Source organism: Protopterus annectens, chromosome 5.part0, assembly GCF_019279795.1.
Source record: "Protopterus annectens isolate FY-2018-M chromosome 5.part0, PAN1.0, whole genome shotgun sequence".
NCBI lineage: Eukaryota > Metazoa > Chordata > Ceratodontiformes > Protopteridae > Protopterus > Protopterus annectens.
In genome coordinates this window covers 1,001,861,456-1,001,883,825 of record NC_056735.1, presented here as the reverse complement: position 1 = coordinate 1,001,883,825, position 22,370 = coordinate 1,001,861,456, and the positions used below count along the sequence as shown (strand labels likewise).

Genomic DNA, 22,370 nt, shown 5'->3' with positions numbered 1-22,370 from the left:
AGGCAGTGTTCCACATTCTGCAGATGAAAGTTTGAGAGCTATGATCCAAACAAAACCAGATGTATAAAATGGAATAGTTTGAAGGAGGTGATGTTTTCTCAGTTAACCTTTTTCCCACACTAATCAAAAGGGTCATGGGCGCCCCCACCCCAATCCCACCACACACATACACACAGTGAAGGATGTATGAAATACACTCTTTAACACAACATGAATTTCGAAGTAATAACTTAATTTAGGGCAAAGGCCGTATCAACATAACAAAGTGAGGTAGGACCAGTAACGCTGTTATTTATTTATGATCCAATAAAGCAGCAAACTATAATAGTAATATAACACTGCAATGGTAAAAATAATAAACTGCAGCAGCATCACAATGTAATTCAAGTGAAGTATGGATGTCATTTAATCAACTAACTACAGTTACAGTAAATATTGGCAAAAACAATTACGCAGTCTTTCTAAGGGAAATTAAAACAACTACTGCACATTTCCCTTCCGGCATTTTAGTTCAGAATAAACAAAAAAATTTGATTTGCTGGTAAAAGTGAAATCCTAGATCTTGTTTGAGTCTGAGAAGGCTTGCCACCCACCAGCATCAAAGTTTACCAGCATCCTCCCCAGCAAAATATTGTTAGCCACGAAGTTAACCTCATAAATGTAGTTTCAAAAATGCTTACATTAAGACATGCACAGATCTGTTGTCATCTCATACCAGAGCAATAATTAAGTTTTTATAGGTATTGGCGCTGAGAATCACCTTACCTCTCATTTGTCTCTTATTTTACAGAATGTCTCCGTTTTTTGTCACTTGTTTTACCCTGCTCCCTGTGATTCTAGTAACTCACTAAAGATTGCACTCGGCTATTAACCTCAGACATTAATATAGCCCACAAAATGCATGTTGACATAAACCTGCTGTTCTAGTAAGTTTTCTAAGTAAATTACAGTATGTTTAAAGATAATATCCTTGAAACATCAGTGCCATAAGTATACCATTATTTGCCACCTACCACCCTAAAGTTCATTGTCCTTACATTTCCTGGCAGTCACAGTTTTAAGAACCACCCATGGAGAGCTAACATTTGAGTTTCTTTTGCAGGCTCCATTCTACAGCCCTCTAGTAATACTGCTAATCAAGACTCTAAATACTGTCATTAAACCCAAGCTTGCTCGGCTAACAGTCTAATTCCATACACACACACACACACACACACACACACACACACACACACACACACACACCTACTTTCACACAGTAACACACAAACTTCATATCTAACACAAACAAAACAGCGAGTTTAAATTCCATACACATACCCACACACATTCTCTCTCATACAGAAATGAACAGTTTAAATTACACATAGAAACATACACTTACCATCTTTAATTTTATAATCCAAACAAAAACACGCAGAGACATAACTCTTCTCTTAAACAGCTGGCCTGGCTTAAACTCCACGCGGAACTGCAGAATGCATTTTGATGACGTTGGCATCATGACGCATGCACGTTTCTCCTTAAGGAAGACTCACACAACAAACTACAGATTTTTTTTTTTAAAGCCTCCTGGCTAACCTGCAGCTGTAAGTGGGAGGTTGCTTGCCGTGCCTCCCCTCCCCTCCCCCACCCTCCGCCCTCTGGTTCCAGCGCCAAGAAGAGTGCAAACTTTAGAATTAAAATAAATACATACAATGCGCCCTTTGCAAGGCCGGCCTGTATGGCGCCCTAGGCGGTCGCCTAGTTCGCCTATGCCTAAGGCCGGCCATGCCTGGAGCTACCTAACTCAGAACTTGATGAACTGCAGATGGTATAGAGCTCTACAGCCAAACTACTCACATGTATCTCCAAATACCACCACATTACACTTGTTATCTGTAGCCTTTATTGAATGCCATTTAGGTCTTGCATCATATTTATGATTTTGGTCATGGTTTACTTGTTCATGCATGAATTTTCCCCCCACCCCCACCATCTTCTGGAACTACTAGCATGATATTGACCATCTTGTGCTCTGTGCTCAGCCACATTGGGGCTGTCGGTGGTCACAAGACTGCGGCTGAAGTCCAGGAATTCTTCTTTTGCTTATCGTTGCCCACACTTTTCAGACTACTTTCAGTGTCTCTGAGGAAGTCCACAGCAATAGGTTGTTTCAAAATTTCAGTTTATATATACATGCTCAAGCTAATTGTTGATTTGTCATTTATGGTAAACTTCCCTCTTTTAATTTTTCATATTTCTTGTTTGAATTTTATTCTGACGTTTTTCCAATTTTAATCTCTTTCACTGATTTGTTTTAATATGCTTTAATATTCATCATTTAAAGTGGTTAGTTATGGTTGCTGAAACAAATAAGTACTTAAAAAGTGTACCCAGCATGCTGTTTTAAGGATAGCACCTGTGTATGTATTTGATCCACCAACAGGAACTGCAATGTACAATTCTCAGAGAAATTGTTTGGAGTAGAAGTGCAAAAGTGTCTTCACATTATTAGAATATACAGATTCTAACCACTTAAAAACATTCCTGTTTCTCTCAAGTGTAATGTTTTCCTTTCCTCTACATTTTGACAGAAATCTAAAATTTCTACATATGAAAAAATGTGGGCTTTCATGAGCAGCAGGCAGCAAACTGCACTTATAAAGAACAATGATGAAGGTATTCAGCGTGTCCTTACAACAGACTACGCACTTCTCATGGAATCGACCAGCATTGAGTATGTTACTCAGAGGAACTGTAACCTTACACAGATTGGAGGCCTCATTGATTCCAAAGGCTATGGAGTGGGTACACCAATAGGTAAGGCACTGAATGTGATTTCAGTTTATAATCAGTTTCAGAACTGTAGTGCTGTTGAATGGTATAATGTATAGTGCATTACAAGGAAATATTACCATGCACAAGGTCTGGCATAAAATTTTTATAGCATACTTTAACAATGATTTGTATTCATGAAAGCATATACAGAATATATAAAACTAAACATATTTTGAGTTTATGTTGCTTAAAATAACAGAAGGGCATTTACGGTTGTGAACAGTTAATGACATTACTTATTTCTTATTAAGCAAAAATCATTGCTAGCACTATCCAAGGCTGTATTACTTATCTCATTAATTATAACCTGACATAAATACTTATACCAGCACAGATTGTCTGCAATTTATTATGTATAATGTCACCTACATAAAAATTGAAGACACATATAAAGCTTTGCAACTGTTTTACATTTCAGTAGCAGTATTCAGCCATCACATAAATGTGTGATGGTTATACACATGCATATGTCTCTATAGTGTAACTAATAAATAATTTCTGAAACCAGTATTTATTTACATGAGATGAAAAATCATTTCTCATATTCAGCATTGCTGTAATTGTCTTCCTCGACTGGGTGAACTTGTTTAACAAAAGTGTGTTCTGACCCTTAGGGCTCTAGTCAGGCAAAATGGACTGTGCATATCCTGCTTGCTTATATAGTTACTTTGTTAGTGGGATGAAGGTGGCAAGGTGACTCAGTGTTTAAGGTTTCTTCCTTGCAGTGCAGGTCTTTGTTTTTAACAAGAAACATCTTTATTAAATTATCATGTATGACGTAGGCCTTGTTACATTTATATAAATGACAATAAACCATTGTGACGCAACTCCAGTTGCAAACATTATGCATTCCAAACTGTGCATCACAACTGTAGCTGCAAACATTATACATCACTTTTAGCATATCCAGTCATTGTTAGTCAGCCATTACAGCTTATTCAAATCCTGCCTTCTTTTAAACCTTGCTCCACCTTTGCATGTATTGATCCCACAGCTACCAATTTTTCCTGTGTAATTTGCCCCTACCCTTTATTGAAGATCCCATTTCCAGTTGTTTTAACTCTGTTACTATCTTCACTACTTCTAGTAAAAGTGGATTAGACTTTGATTTCCATTTTCTAGTAATTGCTTTTTTGGCAGCCATCATAATTAGACCCAGCAAGGCCTTACTATAGCTAGGCAATTCTGAGTTTTTATCATAGCTCAAAAAATAATTTCTCTTGTCACTCCAACTTGCTCACCCAGCATCCCTGACAGAGCAGTCTGCATGGAAACTTTAAAGTCTACCAACTCATTACACTCCCAGAAAATATGTTCCCTGTTACCTCTTTCTGCTCCATCACACCTCCGACATTTGCTGTCTACCAGAGGAAATATTCTTTGAAGTCTGCTTGGGGTATAAAATTACCACTATAAGCTCTTCCAGGCAAAGATGTGAAATCTTCTGGATTTTGTTACATATTTAGAAAACATACATATATCCCCCAATTGTTTCTTTGTGAATTGCTTATCTAATCTCTCTTCTCAGTCCTTCCTAACCTCCTCTGATTGATTCTTATTTCCTTGCAGGTCTTTGGTTCAGTTCTCACCATCAATCACTCTGTGCACAGTTTACTTGTTCTCCCCATATTAAATGGGTTTTCTCAAAGTACCCCTATTTCCTCCCCATCCATAAACATGGTGGTTAAATGAACTACTGCAAACTACCTAGGCAGTGTGTTTTTTATGTACATGTATAGACTGCATGAGTGAGTGAGTGAGTGAGTGAGTGAGTGAGTGAGTGAGTGAGTGAGTGAGTGAGTGAGTGAGTGAGTGAGTGAGTGGTGGATGATAGACAAATAGTGTCAACATTAAAAACTCTTCATTCAAAAAAGTGAGCGTCTTGAAGATTGGGGGTAAGTTATTCTCTCTTTGACTCCACTATTGTATAATCTTGGAGTCAGTATATTTAGAAATGTGGTGGTATAAAGGGGTAATAGCCCCCATGGGAGGGTGCAAGGGGGCTGAGGCTGGGAAGACTTGGCCCTTGAAAAGCACTTTTTTGGAGTTTTTACTTAATTAGTTGATTTATAGACTGGGTATATAATGCTTTGTGATTCATAAAATACACACCAATGAAAACTTTATCAGTCTTAAAAAACAGACTTATATGTGTATGAGTTTATAATGAATAATCACAAGTGAGTTTGATCGAAACACAAAACATTGGAGAAACTCATCAGCATTTATCATTAATTGCCACTAAAATCATCACAAAAAATAATTGCAAATATTAAGCAAGAGGTTGCATTTGTGATTATGAAAGTAAAGCAAACAAACAGTTATAACTACAGAAATTAAAAATACTAACTCCAGGGTCACACAAGTTTGGGAAAAGGGCAAATACTCATGAATTGTCTAATGGTCAATATAATGAACTTCGACTGTTACAAAATTCAGTAGACTGTAGCAGTGATTGAAACACCACCATTTCACCAAGAAATAAACTGCATGTTTTACATTTCAGTATCAGTGTTAAGCCATCACATAAATGTGAAGGAAAATCCTGGAAGGGTGTAGTCACATCCCTAATCGAGATTAACCTTTGAAAAATACTTGTGGAACATGTGCTAAAACATTTGCCCTCAGATCTGGTAGCAAGACCTGGAAGAGGCTTGCAGCCTTGGACTTTGGTTTTTCAGACAGCCTATACCCTAGGGGGTTAGTATAGACTGTGAAAGCAACCAAATGTACTGTTTATTTTTATTTGAGTCCACAAAGTCAAGTAGGTTATTATTTTAATTTTTACTGTGTTTATATATATATATATATATATATATATGTGTATATATATATATATATATATATATATATATATATATATATATATATATCCTGCCTCCAGTGTTTCATTGGATTTATAAGTATGTGTATACACCTGCACACATATACACTCACACACATTGACATGTGGAGCTATTCAGTATGGTTGATCATATTTTTTAAATATTGCTCTTACAAACTTAGAAAGTTGCTAGAATAACAGATTTTGCATTAGCATGAATTTTCTAAAGGGTATGAAGTCTGAAACTCAAATGTCTGTCATTATTTTTCTGACTTCAACCCTCAATGATTTGCCAATAAACCAGATATTTATGAGAAACTGACCAAAATATGAGGCAAAACTCTGGACATTCTGCGAAAATCTATACAGTTGAGAGATATGAATGATGCTAGTCAACTGCAGAAACATCACTGTATTTTAGTTGACTAACAAGGCAACTGAACCATTGCAACTTATTTGTCTGAGATCAGGAAACTGAGAGAGTGCAAGAATTTCTCCTTTTCCCCACTGTTCCGTGACCTTGTTCCCCACATAAAACACTGTTATTTTAGTATATGTAGGTTCTAAAGTCATATTTATTGTGTTGTCACCAGTTCTCTTTGCAAGTCACTGAAAGTTCTGTTGAATGTCTATTCATTTAGAGAATGAACATCACTATATGAGTCTGTCAGTGAATGATGCACGATCATATGTATATATACGTGTGTGTGAGTGTGTGTGTGAGTGTGTGTGTGTGTGTGTGTGTGTGTGTGTGTGTGTGTGTGTGTGTGTGTGTGTGTGTGTGTGTAGCTTATTATCACCTTATCTAACCACAGTTCATCAAAAAAGCCACAAAGCTGAAGGCTATATAGTTGATTTACAAATAAGTCTTAAGACCAAAACCCTGAATAGGAAACCAACATTTTTGATTTTATGATATCTCCTATATATACCAACTTCAGGACCCTTGCACTTTGAAAGAGATGCATTTAGCAATACATAGTAGTAAGATATAACTCATTCTATGCCGTTATGTGTTTTAGACAATGTCAGATATTCTTGTCTTCCTATACTATGGGCATTGGGTATTTTGGTCTTGAGACTGGACATTTAGACATGACAGTGTTCGATAAAATAAAGTTAAACCTATATATACATATACATATGTGTGTTTCCTATTTAGTCATTTAGCCAAGTCTGGTTTTCCATGACCTCAAGGATTTTGGCACACCAGACCTGGCTTTCAGCAACTGCTTTGTGCAAATTCATATCCATTACTTCAGTAATGCTGTTCATTCATCTTCCATCCCCTTCTTCTTTAGCTTTCAGTTTTTTCCAGCATCAGTGTTTTCTATAGTAAATCCTTTATTTGCATTTTGTGCCCAAACTATTTGAGTTTTAGTTTTACTATCAGACCTTGTAGTGAACAGTGAGGTTTTATGTCCTTAAGTTTTCATTGATTTTATCTACATGTGGTCCATGGAATTCTCAAATGTTTTCTCTAATATAAGTTAAAAAGCATTGATTTTCTGGCATACACCCTAACTGTAGTCTAAACATCACATCCATATGTCATTACTGGGAACACCATATCTTTGACTATACCAGAAATTTGTATACAATTGGATGTCTTTACTCTTTAAAACTGTATCCTAGATTGCATAGCTTGCCTCCCAATAAGCATGCATCTTTTATTATTGTGGCTGCAATCACTGTCTAAAGATCTTTGAACCCAGAAAAATAAAATCCCCTCTCTTTCTAAAGAATTGATAGGACAAAATGGCATAATTATAGGTTTTTATGTTGAGCAGCAAGCCAGCTTTTGAGTCTTCTGTTTTCTTCTTCTTCATCAACAGAATCTTCTACTCCTCCTCACTTTCAGTCATCAGAGAGGCATCATCTGCATATCTGAGGTTGTTAATATTTCTCCTGACAGTTTTGATATTAATATCTGAGTCATCTAATCCATTATTTTATATAACATGGTCAGCATATAAACGAAATAAGATGGGTGATTATATGCAACCTTATAAAACTCATTTACTAATATCAAACAAGCCATTTACTCCATATCCAGTTCTGTTGCTTTTTTTTTTTCTACATATAGATCCATCACCGTGGTATATTGATTTATATAAGCAAGAACTTGCCATAGTTTTTTTATTGCTCACATGGTCAATAGTTTTAGAATAGTCAATAAGGCAGACAGAAGTATTTTCTGGAACTCATTTGTTTTCTAAATTATCCAAGGAAAGCTGACAGTTTGTTCTCTGGTTCCACTAGCTCTTCTAAACCCATCTTTTATTTTAAATTTAAAAAAATTTGTGAGAATTGCCTTGTTAGCATGTGCAATTCTTCAGTGATTTGCTAACATGTGAAACATGTACAATTGTTCATTAATGTAAGTAACTCTTTTTGGAACTGAAATACAAACCAATTTTTCCCATTCCACTGACTATCAATTTGTTTTCCAAATTCCAGCTGATTCCTATAATAGATTTTCTTCCTTCCCTGAAATGCATGATATCTTTTGTCTACTTTTCCCTTCCTTGTTAACATCTCCTTTAAGTTTTGTCTTGAAATTAATTCTGTCTACAAAAGTGTTGAAAATTATTTCACCACTTATACAAAAATATGAGAACCAAAATAAAGCTGAGATTCTTATTTAAAAAAAAAAACAAAGCCAAAAATCATTTGGGGGATGGCCAAAATCAAGGGTGGTTTTTAACTATTACTGTAATTCATTTAAAAAGTTAACAGATCAACAGGATACTGCCACGGTGGTGCAGCGGTAGTGTTGTTGCCTCACAGCAAGAGGTTCTCCCGTTTGATTCTCAGCTGGTGTGCGGGGAGTGCCTTCTGTGTGGAGTCTGCATGTCCTCCTCGTGGTCGAGTGGCATTCCAAAAGACATGAGTGAAAGGGCGTGCCTTCGTTGAAGCGTGGGTGTTGAGCTGGCAACTCGGCACTGTAAAAACCTACTGCCAATCATTAGTGGACCGAAGGTCTGCTGTAGCGATCCCAAACTGGGAAAAGCCAAAAGACCAACAACAACAGATCAACAGGATGTTCATCAACATCCATTTTCTAAGCCATAGCAATCATGAAACTGTAACATCTAACAGTATTGACTGACTGTAATTTTCAATAATTTACCAGAAAGTGTAAAAGTTTGCAAGCAATGGAGCAATTATATGTGGCAACATCAGGGACATTCTGCATAATTCTAGACAGTTGAGAGATATGGACTGCCTGTGCCAATGAAATGCTACCTTTGCTACCATAGTAGTCACCAGAGGATACAATTACTCCAAAGTGCTTTTAGCACAAGCATGAAGTCTGACTCATTGAGATTAAAGGTATCTCTGTATTGCTTTTTCTGTGATTGTGTAAACTGACCTACCTGAGGTAGACACGTTATGTGAAAACAGCCCTCTTCTTCTGAATCTAAACTTTTGTGCTTCTATAAAATTATTTCACTACTTGAAAAGAAAACACAGGACCCAAAATGAAAACTAATATTCTATTTTATTTGAACTACAGTTCAGCAACTTTTCTGTGCAGGTCTACTAACTGACATATGTGTTTATCTAAAATGTCTTCACAACTTGCAAGAATATAGGAGCCAAATGAAAACTGAAATTATTTGAACCAGTGCCAAACTACTCAGTGCTACTATAGTGAGATATCAGAGCAATAACTATGGTTAGGCAAAGGGGGCAACTGCCCTGGGTGCAAGTTGTAGGGGGGTATGATCAGCAGGTACCAGAAAGGCTTGAGTACAGTGCTAGCATATCATAGTTTCATAATCAGTGCCTATACTGCATTCATGGTTATGGCTGAAGTGTTTGATATTGACTGTAGCAAGGTGTTGTTACAGTTGTAGCAAGCAGCTTGCTACTTGTTACTTTTGCTCCTCAACACCCACTTTTTTTTTGGGGGGGGGGTTATTCAGCTTTGATCTAGGTAGGGTTCTGAGATATGCACTCATAAAAATTATCCACAATGTTGAAAAGAACACGAGTGTAAATGAAAACTCAAACTCATTCAGACAAGTGTCCAACAGCTAGTCTTGGAAATGAGATAACTGCTTGTTAGGGTTGCCACATGTCCTTCTTTATACAGGACAATCCCTGTTTGGGCAGTTGTGTCCTGCAAAAAAAAAATTTGAAAAACAACACATATCCTTACATTTTAGGTCAAAAAATATTTTCAAATTTTTCTCTAATAGCTGTATAAAACAATTACTTTGCACCTGAAACACCTAAATATTCTATGAAACAACATGAGCAGCTCAAAGCCTACAAGAATAAGCTTTTATTTTGGCAAAAATGTAAAATGTATGACTGTACACTGGTTATGTTTATGGTTTATCCTGTAAAATCTAATTTTTTTCACACAAAAGCCCCACTTTGAGCATTTCAAAGGGTAGAAAGCCTAATACTTTCATAAAATGTTTTACACGGTTTGCAGAAAAACAGGTAAGGTAAAATGAAGAGTTAAATCATTTGGACCAGCATCCAATAGATTTTCTGTGCTATTCTAGTAGCATAAATAAAAATGGTTCTATTTTTAAACATGGAAAAGAACACAAGAGCCAAAATGAAAAGCCAGACTGCTATTTTCAATGCTCAGCAACGTATCAGTCTCATCTAGCAAGTGAGGTATGTACTTGTGCAAAATTATTTCACACCATACAGAAGAACAAAGGACCCAGAATAAAAACTCAATTGGTGTCATTCAAAGAGGATCAGGATTCTGTCAGCCTGGGATCACATGGTCAACAAACCTCGCTGCTTTGCCAGAGACGGTTTGCACCTGGCACCACTAGGCTTTTGACTGCTGGCAAAGCCCTGGCCTCCCTCATAGTGCCTTTTTAGGCAAGGTCTCAAAAACAAAATTGCCAGCATGAAAATTGCCAGCCATAGCAAAATAAGTGTTATGCTGCTAAACTTTAGGAGCTTAAACCAAAAACGGCACAGCCTGGAAGCACTTCTGTCACTGGAGGATGTAGATGTCTGTGCAGTCACAAAAACCTGGTTCAAGACCTCACAAAGTATGGCCTTGCAAGGCTACAATGCCTTCCACACCTTCAGACTATAAAACAAGCATGTGAGAACCATAGGAGGTGGTGTTTCTATCTATATTACAGATAAATTCACTTCCTGACTAGTTAGACTGGACAACTCCATGGAGTTACTCCATGTTCAGATTACTGCGGGTAAGACCCCCATTCAAGTCATAGATAGTTATAGATGCCCCTCTATGGATCATGATGCACACGAGGCCTACTTGACCAAACTGGATTCAGTCCAAATATTGCCAAACACTTGGTCATAGGGGATTTCAATTATCCCACCATCAAACAGAAACCTACTCTAGCCCTAACTCACTATCACAAAGGTTCCTTCACTTTGTTAACTCAAATACCCTGGAATAAATTGTTCAATCCCCAACAAGAGGAATAAACATACTAGATCTTGTCCTTACTAACATGATAAACAGATACACCACCATGACTGCCGGACCCTCATTAGTTATATATGACCACAAATCAATTGCCTTAGTACTGACACTAACACCATAACCTACAAAGGGCAAAGTCTTTACTAAAGCAAACTATACCCTCCTAAGGAAAGGTATAAATGCATTCCAAGCCCCACCCCCATCTGGAAGTGGTAACTACACCAAAGCTTACGCTAAAGCTCTGAACAATCACTTGTATAAGTGCATAGACTCAGTTGTTCTGGAAACAATCAAAGCCAGAGCCTCAAGGAAAAAAAAGCCTCCCTGTTGGACATCCAGCATCAACAAACTTTACAACAAATGCAAAAAAGTTGCTGCCTAAGAAAACTAAGGCAAGGCCACAACAATATCAAAGCACCCTCCTCAGCCTCAACAGGAAAATAAGACAACATGTCAAATCCTGTAAGGGTAACTTTGATCAAAACGTAGCAATCACAGTCAAGGATAATCATAAAGCCTTTTACAGCTGCATACATAGCTTAAAAGGTAGGACCCAAGCATGTGCCGAATTAGTGACTAATGGTATCACACACACTGATCCCACAGAGATAGCAAACCTACTAGCAGACAGATTTGGCAAAAATTTCACTCCTTTATCCCCTCCAAACGTATCACTAACCTTGCCCCCAACTTCCCCCCTCCCTACATATCCAAAGTGCAGGTCATTAAAGCCTTGTCTAAGGCAAAAAACACAGACTCTATGGGACCAGATGGCTTCCCACAGTCTTCTAAACAAACTAAAACATGGACTAGCATCAGTACTAAGTGCCTTATAAAATCACAGCCTAACCCTGGCTTTGTTCCTGTGGAATGGAGAACAACATCTGTAATTCCCTTCTTAAAGGTAGCTTAGCAACAGACCCAGGAAATTATAGACCCATAAGTCTGACCAGCCTCATTTGTAAAGCCATGGAATGTATCATCATGGACCTCATAACTAAAGACATAGGCAACCTCCAAACCCTGGAGCTGACCCAATTCAGCTTCATCAAAGGCAGATCCTGTCTGTTAAACCTGGTGGATTTCTTTGAAAATGGGACCAGGGCCATTGACGACAGCAAATCTGTGCACACGGCATATCTCGACTTGGCAAAGACCTTTGACACAATCCCACACTCAGTTATTACCAATAAACTTAGCAAACTGAATGCAACCCCCTTTGCTGTAAGATGGGTTGCCAACTGGCTCATAAACCAGTCACACTATAAAAATGGGTGACTCCCCATCAACCATCAGACATGTTACCAGCAGGGTGCCACAAGGATCAGTGCTGTGCCCCCTACTGTTTGTTCTTCCTCAGAGGTTCAGGCCAAAACTAAGGGACTGTAGCTGACAAAGATTACAGATGGCTGCAAACTGGGTGAAATGACAGAATCCCAAACAATTTCAGTGTACTTCACAAGGGTCTTATGCAGACCAACAGCTGGTGTCTTAGTCACAAAACAAGGAAATTACCTTACACCACCAAAGGTGGTACAGATAGAAGCGAAATTAGTAAAACAGAAGTCCAAGTTCCACCACAGCTGTTAAAATCACTTTTATTGGCTCCAAATAAAAAAAATAAGTAAAATTGTATGAAATTCACTGTTAAAACAACAAAATCAGGAGTCCCTTCTCAAACGATACGCACTTTCGGTAAACCTTCTTCAGATCATGTAAAAAAATGGGACTTAGTCATTCATTAATAAAAACCATCTTCCTATCAGAATTCACGACACAAGTCATTACCTTCTTTCTTAATGAAGAGCTTACATCCAGTCAGCAGTTAAAGTAGAAGACACACCTCTCCCTCAACCAGTCACTGGTCTTCTTGCTTTTAAAATAGGTCTCAATGGGACTACTGCATTGAGACCTGATGGGCAGTCAGCTCGCAAATTTACAATCCATTTAATCTCATTTCTCTAGTCCTATTGGTAATGGCATCTTGTTTCTTCCCTATGTACGTGCATTCCATCAATTTGAAGCTAAATGTATGTGTAGGAAAGTGCAACAGATGAGATGCTAGGGCATTATGTTCATCCTTGTTTTGTATATCACGTAAATGTCTCTGAATTCTATTTTTAAACACCTGGTCAGTTTTTCCGACATAAAAAGCCGAACATGATTTACATATTGCCAAATATGCCATGTGTTTGGTATTGCAGGTGGCTCTAAAGGAAAACCGATATTCAAGACCCGAGACAGGATGGCAAAAAAAATTGCTAGTGTCCGTAGAGCTGCAAGCAAGGCATTTTCCACACTTAAAAGTTCTTTTTGTATCCACTGTCTTTTGTTTTGGGAATCCATCTTTTAGACATAACAATCTCTTCAGATTTTTTCTGTTCTTATAAGCAAACCTTGGTTTCTCCTACTATTTCCCCGAGCTTATCATCTTGGGTTAGGATGGGCCAATGCTTTCTAATGATGTTACATAACTGTGTGTTATCAGTTGTAAAAGTAAGCAAAAATCTAGTCGTATTTTTATTATCAGTCACATTCCCCACTTCCATATCTGTATCGGTTGCCTTCTTTCTGCTGTACGGTCTCCCTTTATTTTTTCTTAGCTGACATATATCCTTCTCAGAATAACCTCTATGTTTCAAATAACCTTGTAGATTTTTATTTTCTCTGTTAAATGCCAATTCTTGTGTACATAATCTAGATATGCATGTTGTCTCATTACGCATAATGTTTTTAGTCATGTCTTGGATGCCTACTGCTTTTATGGAGATAATGGTTTCTCCAAGTGTCTTTTCTATGTATAGCAGTATCTAGTTGTCCATCTTCTCCCAGTATAATGTTCACATCTAGGAAATCTAGATTAGTCTAAGACCAATGTCCTGAAAAAACAAGAAAATTGGTAGTTTGATTCAAGAATCCTAGAAACAAAGTAAGTTGGTCTTCTCCACCTTTCCATAGCAAAAAGAGATCATCCACAAAATGGCCATAATATATTATATTCTGTTGCCATGGATTGATAGAATTAAATATTTTATTCCTTTCCCATTCTGAAAGAACCAAGTTAGAATAGCTATTGGCACAGGAGGTACCCATGGCTACCTCCCATATCTGCCAATATATATTGTTGCGATAAATAAAGAGATTCATTTCCAAAATCATTTCAAGTAACGTACATAGTAAATCAGCCTTTGATCCTTAGGTTTCTCGAGTCAAGACCATTCTAATGGCTTCAAGTCCATATTCATTAGGGATTGATGTAAGTAGACTACAGATATCCATAGTGACGAGCAAAAGATCAGAATGGTCTACTACTCCATCCATTACTGAGCTTAACTTGGCAAAAAAAAATCACCTGTGTCATGTAATACCGTAGTTGCATTCAATAGTAATGTTTTAAGTTCGTTCTCCACATATATTGATAAAGTCTCAGTAACCCATCCTTGACCAGCTGCAGTGGGTCCTGGGTATCTTTGTAGATTTTGGGAAGTCCACTGATGGAAGGAATAGTTGGAAATGGTGTTTCAAAAAAATTAACTCATGACTAATAAGGTCTTCCATTAACATATCATGTAGATTACTTTTAACTTTTTGTATCATCTTTCCAGCTTTGCAGATGTTATTTTTGTATATGTTTTCTCATCCTCTAACATCTTATACATTTTATTCATGTACCATTCAGCATTTATCACCACTATGGCTCACCCTTTATTCGCAGGTTTCAATAAAATATTTTTATTTCTTTGACGTTTAAATAAGGCTTCTCTTTCCCCTTTCATAATATTATTATAATGCCTAACTCATTGTTTTCCTTGTCTTAATTGTTCTGCATCATTTTGACATATACGTATGAAAAGCTCAACCGCTGGATGATTTGTTGGAATGAAAGTACTTGGTTTCTTAAAACCAGTATATCCATTTGTTTTATTCCCATAAATATTCTTTAATGTCACATTATGCACAAAACATTTCATATCAATGACGAATTCACTCAAATCAGACATCAATGAGGGGATAAATGTTAAACCTTTCTCTAACAGAGTTACTTCTTCCTGCCTTAACTGGAATCCCGATATATTCACAGCTAATGATGGATTTTCTGCTGCATGTTTTTTTTCCCCTCTTTCTGTCTTGGCTCATTGCCCGTGGATTCCTCTGCCAGCTCTGCTTCAAAAAAATCGACAGATTATGGGAAACTGGAGCATATATAGCTCCTTGTTTGGGTCTGGCACCTGTGTTAAAAGAGGTGTACTTGCTTCTTCTACATGTGAGAAATCAGGTATTGGAACTCTGTTGTTCGATACTTGTGCCGTGTCAGAAGTCATGGTCGTAAACTGAATGCAAAGAAATGCATCATCTTTCTAGTCAGTAAAAACAATGTCCCTTCACACTATCAAATTAATAACAATACCCAATGTACCTATGAAGTGGTAAGAATCCAAATGGGAATGCCTATGTCACGCTCCAACTTAACCTCCCTTGTAACCCTCTCTCACTCTCTTTTTCTATTGTATACAACACTTATATACCATTACTAATATTCCACCATGCCTCCCCTGGACAATTCTCCTACAGGACCTGGGATGACCTCTTCCATATTATAGGATGACCTCTTCCATATTATGAAAATAAAAATAAATAAATAAATGCGTTGCTGTATGTACTAGTGCTTTAAATATTTGTATGCTTAATTTACAGTGTTCAATGATTATATGTTTATATGTATCATGCTGTATTTTTCTCAGTAATAATGTTTAGATTATATCATGTATGTTATATATTGATTTTTTCTTGTAGCTTTTCTCCCCAGGGCTCCACTGAAAATGGGTTCTTCATGGCTCAGTGGACTTCCCCGGTCATCAAACTGAAATAAATAAATAAAATAAATAAATCATAAGGAGACCGTGACCTTAACTTTGACCACCGTGTATCTAGTGTAGTAAGGAAGGCTTTCTACATAGCACACTTCATTAACAAAGGCCTCGCTTCTAGAGCAAAGGCAGTTATATCCCTCTATACTCGTCACTAATTAGGCCCATAATTCAGTATAACGTCCCTTTTGGCATGTACCATACAAAGCACCTGCAGCAATTGGAGAGATCTCAGAGGTTTCTAACCAAGAAGATCAAGGGACTCCAGCACGTGCCTTATACAGACCAACAAAAGTCCCTGTCACTATACTCAGTATTGTGTATACTTATTAGCACAGACTTATGCCTGGCTTACAGAACAATCTCTGACCAAAACCTAATGAATTTGCTGTACATCTGTAAATTAAACAGGACTAGAGATACCTGTTCCAGGGATCTAAATATGGCCTGCAACTTGAATAGAGCATGCTGGAGGGACAGATTTGTCTCCCAGCAACTGCTGTGTCTTTGGAATAGGCTGCCAATTTCAAAAGGAACCTGGACGAGTGAATGGGGCACCGTAAAGTCTTACCGCAGATACCACCAATAACCTTCCTCAACGTGGGCAGTCATTAATACATACAATCCTGGGTATTGGCTAAAATATATGTGGTTTTACATTGGAATGAAATGGCTAGGCTTGAAATGACATCCAGGTTGATAGCCTAGTAACTTCCTATGATCGTTTTTTTTTTTTTTTATTATTTATAATCCTATTTGAATTAGTGTCCAGCAGCTTATGTCTGCTAGACTAAGTAAGATGTGTACTTATACAAAATTATGCCTCAACTTACAGAACACAAAAAACAAAATGATATTCTATGTTCTTTTTATAATTAGTAAAAATAATAAAAACATAAGTGCTGTGTTACATCTTAGTTGTTTTGAATCTGTATTAATGCTGACTGGAAAGTCTAAATAAACTATAGAATTGTAAAATACAGATTGGATTCTTATAGTTTTTTTTTAAGTGGCTGCAATAATAGTATAAATTGCTGAGTTGACAATAATAATACTGCAGTAGTCAGTATCATTATAATCATTTAAGACTGACTTTGTGACAAAAATAACTGCTCACTGTTTCAGAAATTCATTTGATTATTAGTACTGCTTTTATTTCCCAGCTGAAATATTGCTGGAATTTTGCATTCAGTCCTTGGCTGAAATGTTTTTCCATTGGAAATCATTGGCACTATTAATCTTAGGTTTAAAACTGGGCACTGTACTAAGATCTAGACAGCTACTTGCTTGACTCCAGGTCACTGTTGCATATATTTATTAGTAAATATAAAACTATACCACAGCTTTCTTCCAGGGTGTTGGTGCTCTCATTTTAAACTACTATTAAACAAAACCTTCCAGATTTTTTATTACTTTCTTCCCTCCTAGCTTTCCAGATTCCACAGAAATGCCATATATTCCATGAAACTTTCCTGTAAATTGGCTATACATCACCTTTCTTATCTCATCTCCTCTCCTGTTAGTAATTGAGCCTCATCTACCTCTAACTTCCATAAATATTTCCATTTGTGTGTTTTCTTGATTTCCATTTTGCCCTCCTTTATACAGATTTTTATAACATTTCAAAAACATTTCTAATAATTCTACCAGCTGCCTGGTTATTTTCCTTGTTATAGGCTCCCTAAGCTTGGCAACAACCACTTTCTGTTGCCTGAAATATTGTGTTAAAAACTTTTGTTCTCTGGAGTTATCAAAAATAGTTGCTTAAAACAATCTTTCTAAACTCATGTATATTTTCAAGATAGTTCCTTATTTTCTCTTTAGCACTCTGCAGTTGCACCTATTCTTGTTCCATTCTTGTTCTGCAAGATTCCCACAATTCCACAATATTTTAACCTTTGTTATTCCCTCTAAAATAATCCTTGCTACTTCTTAACCAGATCTCTCTGTCTTTCTATTTCTACCCTATTTTTAAACGCCACTTTCATTTTATCCCACTCCCTAGCTATACTTTCTGAAGAAATTTCTATCTTCCCAATTAACTCTTCAGTAATTTCCACTACCTGGTCCGTAAATTCCTCTCTATTTATCAGATAGTGGGGAAACACCAGTGTCTCATCTTTATTTCATTATCCTGCATTTTTATTTCAGTTATTACTGGTATGTGATCTGAAATAGTTATTGTATACGTATGAAAACTTTTCTTTAAATGCACATGTTCTTGTGAAATATAATTTCTGTCCAGCTTAGCCCAATTTTGTACCTTAGGAAATAATATGTAAATTTTCTCTGAGCTCCTACTACTGAATTACATCATCCCTAACAATTGAAAATTTCTTCAAACATGTGCCCTCCTTTATTATATTTTCCCTTCTAGGCCCCCCCCCCGATAAATCCTCACTGTTGCAATCAAATTCCAGTCCTCACCTATAAGCAATATTCCCTGCTGAAAGTTGATTATTTCTCTCAGAATATTTTTAATTTCTACTGTGGCAATTTTAGGTGGCATATAAATACATGCCAGCATAGGCCTTCTCCCTTGTCAGTAGCCCCTTACTACTACAAATCTGTCATTATTCTGTTTTTTTTCCCACTTATAGCACTATCAGAGCTCATCTAGCAATTAATATAAGTACTCCATTTTTTCTTTGTCCCAGATATTCCACTGAGTAACCATCCTGAAATCCTTTCTTTATCAAATTCACATGCTCATTTCTTTCCAGATGTGTTTATTGTAGAATTACTGTTTTCACTCTGTATTTTTAATATAGTTCAATACAATACTCTATTTTTTGTAAATACATGTGAGACCATTTACATTTAAAAAATAATATTGAAAGTATTGTCATTATAATAAGAAGTTATCGTTCCCACCTGTTAGGTATACTGGCTTTTTTAAATGTCTAGTTTTTGCTTTTGTGTTACCTGCATACTCTACTGCTTGGCAAGTTGATCTTTTATGCAGTTGTTTCTTGTTATATCAATTTGAACCTATGTCACATCTGACAAGACTTTTTGTTTTAATGAAAATCTTCAAACAAGCAAAAAAATGTGCCTCGGAACACCCCCATAACCTATTAGCTTAATACAAGAACACAAAATTATGTACATCTACAAATAATAAATTTTAACACTCCTAATAGGAACAATTGCCACAGACTGATAGCTACACTTACAAGCATGAATTGATCTGTAATGAAGCTTATCCATGCTAAGACATGGTACGCCTGTGCTTCTACTTACAGTAAGTGTTGTCTGTTTTTATCTTATCTTTATTCCTCTTCCAGATGTAGACAACAACTTGAATGCTTTCAGAAACCATTGTCTTCTAGCCATTGAAAGAAAAAGGTATTATGTTTTTATTGCTCTTATCAGCTTGTCTCCACAGAAACATGAGAACCAGATACACATTTGCCTTCAGCAGCAACCTTCTCATGTTGCACTGTGAACAGTTATTTGCTAAAGGAAAACTTTTCATTATATTCAATGTTCTTTCATTTACTTGCTTCCCCTTAAAAATTTTATTAGATCAAGCCAAGGGCCTTAATCCAGTCATTCCATTTGCAAAAATAAGAAAAACATATCAGTTTTACTTATATCATGGTCTTTTGTCCAGGTTTTCTTCTCTTTTTACATTGCAGTGCCAGAATTTCTTAAAACTGAATGAGAAGAAATAAAGAAGGAAAAAGGGGCATCTGTTTATTTTAGTATCCAAAATAACTGAAAAATATTTACATTATACCATGAAATACATGCCATATTTTGCAAAAATACTACTAAGAACAAAAACTGTTTCACTTACAGTTATCTCTTTCCTTCTTCTTCTACTCTCATTAATGTTCTTCAAACATTAATGACATGAAGTAGGGTATATGCTTTGGAGTCCCCAACAAGTTTTACAAAGTAAAAAAGCCCAGTGTTTCCAGGTTTTCTTGTTTCACCATATTTCACAAATGTGACTGATGCTTTCTAATCCCACAGTTATTCATTAATTTCTGAGTTTCTGGTTTTCTTCCTATTGATCTCCAACTCACAACTCTATTCTCTGGATCATTTCCAGTGTATTGTTGGTTCTTCTAGTCAACTGTTATGTTTTATTTTCTGTCTATCAAGCAGTATTCTTTAGAACATTGGAGAATGTTTCACTGGGATGGTGTCTCTATGAGATTTATTATCAGAAAAATAAGAAGCATAATCATGTTCTTGTGTTTCCTCCTTAGCATTGTCTTCATCAAAAAATGACTTTGACCATCGAGGAAAAAATAGTCTGAAGATAGCTCAATACAGCAGTTTTAATCTCACACCTGCTTCTCAACATTCCCAGAGAGTTGGTATAAATTTACTCCTCTTCTGCTAGTGTGCAGTGAGTAACCATTTTCCACAAACACTGTAACGTCTCCAACTTTTAGTACATGGTCCTTTTTTCATAGTTTTCTCAGAATCACATATTTCTGCTGGTGGGATTGCATCTGTATTATTAGAGGTCTTGATTGCTTTATCATAGCCAGGTTTGGAGCATATACGCAATGTGCCCATTCAGTTAATAACTATTGTTGTGGAATACCAGTCCAGTTGCTTAGTTGTGTTTTTTTATAAAATGAATGCAGTCTGTTCCTTGCAGTTTCTCTTGTACAGCAGAAAATCTCATGTTTTCCCTTTGTGTTTTGTCCTCTGATTCTACCATTTTTTGAAACATCTATTCTTGAGCAGTTTCATACTCAGCCAGCCTTTTATTCATATTGACATCTGAATTTTGCAGTTTTTATCAGCTCATCTGACTATCTGTCTAAGAGTTCTTCCATTTTTCCCAGCATTTTGTTATTTGAGTTGATATACTCCTTTGGTGTTACATTTATTTGAATCATCACTGATCACATTTCACTTATTTTTCCCTCTAGATTACTGGAAGTCATGCAATGTACCAAAACTAGAGCTTGAACTTCTTTTTGTTGAACAGTTGCAAGATTCTTCCCAGCCAGTGTTTCCTCCTCATCATTTGTGATTGCTGTTTTTTTTTTCATTTACTCTAGATTTCTTCTTTGATGGCAAGCAGGCAGTGCACATAGTAGCCAGTAACTGAAATGTATCCAAAAATTCAAATTCATTAGCTCTCGTTTCTGAGTTTCTGTTTTCACAATGGGAGAGCTGAAATTAAGCTGTTACTCAGCATGCAGCCATCTTGGAAGTTGGGAGCTTGGGAGTTTTGAATGGTAGCATTATATTATGGACATTTTATACCAAAAGTAAATGCTCAGAAAGAAAACTGCATTTTTCTTGAAAAAGAACTAAAGGTCTAGTAAATAAAAAAATTAAAGTATAAAAAAATGGCTAAGAAAATATTGAGATAAGTGAACATACATGGTGCTATGTAAACTGGTTACATATGAAATTATAAAGGAAGAAAGTTAGCGGGAACTGAGATTGATAAAGTTTCTAGATAACAAGAATCCTTGTTTGGGTATATCAAAGAAAGTAAGTCAAGCAGAAACAGATCTTCATCCTTAATTCATTACTCTAAATGTGTGTTTAGTTCATAGGAGAAATAGGCCCATTGTGACTAAAAAATATTTGGTTTGAAAAAAAGAAATAGTTATTCTCCTTCAAAGGCTGCACCCCCAACTGACAGTTAAATGTTGGTTACATTAGTATATAATGCAACTAACTAGGACTTGAAAGAACTGTCATAGTAATAGATAAACCTGTAACACTTCTTTGGAGTAGTTTTCATTAGAAAAGTGTACCCCTGGATTGGGAGATTGTCATCAATTTAATGTAAAAGAAAAGGGTGATACATATGATGTTAAAAAAACTATAGGCCAATAAATCTAACGCTACATACTTGGAAAATTATTGAAAATTTAGTATTTTACAGATTGCAAGGAAAATTATTGAAAAGTTAGTATTTTACAGATTGCAAAATCAAGTGATGGAGTTAATATTATACAACATCTTAGATTATGCATTTATACCTGGTAAATTAGCTTCCACTTGTAATATTCAGAGTTATAGCATTTAGTCAACCTAATTTACATGATTTTTTGTGTACCTCAGGTTCCGTCTTTGGACCTTACCTATTTAACTTGTACCTTGCTGAGTTAAAAGGTGAAGAAGGTAATTTCTGTAATGTATTTGCAGATGATATCATAATTGCAAATTATAAGGATGCTAACATGTCATGACTTTTAAGGATCTGTAAATCCCTTTCCATGAAAATCTAACATTTGGTAACTATATAGATGATTTATACCAATAAGGTCTATACCTTTCTAAAGTCCATCAGGAAGGAGGAAATTATTATTCTAGTTTTACAGGTATCATTAGATCAAAAAGTGTACGGTCACAGAAAAACTGATAAAAATAATAAACCTCTACCATGACTGAAATAAAACACAGCAAATTAGCGTAAAACTTCTTT

At 36.2% G+C, this 22,370-nt stretch overlaps 1 protein-coding gene across 3 annotated transcripts in view; it reads left to right on the top strand.

Moving 5' to 3' along the window:
- GRIK1 (glutamate ionotropic receptor kainate type subunit 1) overlaps positions 1–22,370 on the top strand; it is a 1,940,968-nt gene that overhangs the window by 1,774,209 nt on the left and 144,389 nt on the right. For all 3 annotated transcript variants that reach the window (XM_044072744.1, XM_044072745.1, XM_044072743.1), the window contains one exon: positions 2,577–2,802. In XM_044072744.1, coding sequence (XP_043928679.1) covers positions 2,577–2,802 — 226 coding nt within the window. The remainder of the gene's footprint in view (positions 1–2,576; positions 2,803–22,370) is intronic.